Genomic DNA, 2,089 nt, shown 5'->3' with positions numbered 1-2,089 from the left:
GTGTGCGTTATCATGATGGAGCTGCCAATTGCCCACTGCCCACAGGTTTTGCCGTGTGATGCGTACTCGTTGTGAACCACGACACTTAAGTCGAAGAAGACGGTCAGCATGACTTTGACATTGCTGCGGATCTGCCTTTTTTTTTGTGTGTGTGGGGGGGGGGGGGGTGCTGGATGCTTCCAGTGTGATAACTGCAACTTGGTTTCTGGGTCGTACCCATAAACCTAAGATTCATCGCCAGTGATCACTGTGTTGAGGAAGTTAGGATCTCCAGGATGTCTTGTGCGGTCTCCAAACGGAGTTGCTTTTCCTCAATCGCTAGCAGCTTCGGTACGAACTTCGCTGAGATTCTCCAGAAGCCCAGATCTTCCCTCATAATGGAATGAACGGATCCAATGCTGACGCCCACCTTGTCTGTAAGTTCTCTGATAATTCGACGATTCTGCATCACCCTGGTCCTCAATTGGTTAACGACGATCTCATTTCGGGATGTTGAGGACCTACCATAGCGTGTTTTACTCTGCATTGATGTAAGGCCATCTTTGAAGCGGTTGTACCACTCCTTTATCGGTATGGCGCGCATTGCTTTGTCTCCGAAGGCCTGTCGGATCTTGCAGATTGTTTCTACTTGAGAATCGCCAAGCTTTACACAAACTTTGATGCAGTAGCGTTTTTCAAGTTTTCCGTCATTTTGTCAAAAATCAAATTTTGTCGGAGCTCATATAAACGTCCTCATTCATCAACAGTAAAAATGGCGGCTTAGAATAGATCCCGCCGCTGCCACCACTCTAAGCCGCCATTTTCTCGCGCTTTCCTTTCGTGCGTCTTTCACCCTTCAATTTTCACCACTTTCGAAAATTTTATTTGTCCTTCATCCTTTCAGTCGGCAGACGCCATGCCCCCGATGAGCCAACTTATTCAAGTTTTGAAGATTATTTTCGCTTAGTAGTGGTATTTTGCACTCTCGGGCTTCTATTTCTCACTTCACCACATTTTCTGTGTAGGGGGAATGAAATGTTTAAGGATTTTCTTTTCATGAATACCGGCTACACTGCATGCTTCTGTAGGTACACTTTCTGAATCCCGTGAGAATACGCATTGTTACGTATCAGGTAAGTTCTGTAGTGACACCGTGGTTTCTTTAGTCCAATGATCTATAACTTTATATCTAAGATCCTCCACTAAGGGCATGATTTTACAATCGTGAACCAATTGAATTTTCTCTACCACCCGCTCTCCAATCAGATTCGTTGTTACAAGTCTCTATACAATATTGCTTACTTAAGCAATCTCGAATCACTGCATAACTTAATTAGGTTACATGAGCAAAACACGCCATACAGGCTCCCGGCCATTTTTATGACTCAGGGCGGAGAGCGAGCTTGCGCTAGCCTTTGCCTACAAACTGTTGTTTACCAAATATCCAACTCATAAAGATAAAACCCTCACCATCTGCCCCACTTTCTAGCCACGTCTACCAGCTTTTTACAATATATATATATATTATATATATATATATATATATATATATTATATATATACATGTATATATATGTAGTATATATGCATATACATGTATACATACATACATGCATACATACATACATACATACATACATATACATTACATACATACATACATACATACATACATACATACATACATACATACAGAGAGCGGGGCCAGCTTTGGGCCCTTGCCCTCACGCACTATACGTGAGTTGCACGCTAATGTGAATGTAATCGTATATAGACATACACAAATGGCTTCCTTGTGTAGTTGTTAGCATCAAAGTTTACCAACGCTGCATCTTACTTTGCGCCTCGCTCAGGGCGTGACAGTTAATACTGGAAGCTGTTAAGTAACAGGATTACCCATAGGTTATACTATATGAGTTCTTATATATCATCTTTCACAAGTCCAGCACGTGAGTCGAGACCATGATAATGAAAAACCTATATAATCCGATGAACATATGCACACTCGCAGTCATACGATCACGCAAACTTATGCAAACACACGCAACGTACAAACGCACGTGTCCCCCTGAAAGGAGTATACTAACGCACTGGTAAGGCAATCAAGTTA

At 42.3% G+C, this 2,089-nt stretch overlaps 1 protein-coding gene across 1 annotated transcript; it reads right to left on the bottom strand.

Annotated features, from left to right (window-relative positions):
• Positions 1-244: 244 nt before the first annotated feature.
• Positions 245-583, bottom strand: LOC143026827 (protein GVQW3-like). The gene has a single exon (XM_076187605.1). It carries the CDS (start codon positions 581-583, stop codon positions 245-247), a length of 339 nt encoding a protein of 112 aa, XP_076043720.1.
• Positions 584-2,089: the final 1,506 nt, after the last annotated feature.

This window comes from Oratosquilla oratoria, chromosome 7, assembly GCF_046742065.1.
Source record: "Oratosquilla oratoria isolate Oo_2021 chromosome 7, ASM4674206v1, whole genome shotgun sequence".
Taxonomy (NCBI): Eukaryota; Metazoa; Arthropoda; class Malacostraca; order Stomatopoda; family Squillidae; genus Oratosquilla; species Oratosquilla oratoria.
This window is presented reverse-complemented; position numbering and strand designations above follow the sequence as displayed.

Coding starts and splice junctions, on each gene's coding strand:
- LOC143026827 (XM_076187605.1), bottom strand. CDS start 583: ATGCGCGCCATACCGATAAAGGAGTGGTACAACCGCTTCAAAGATGGC.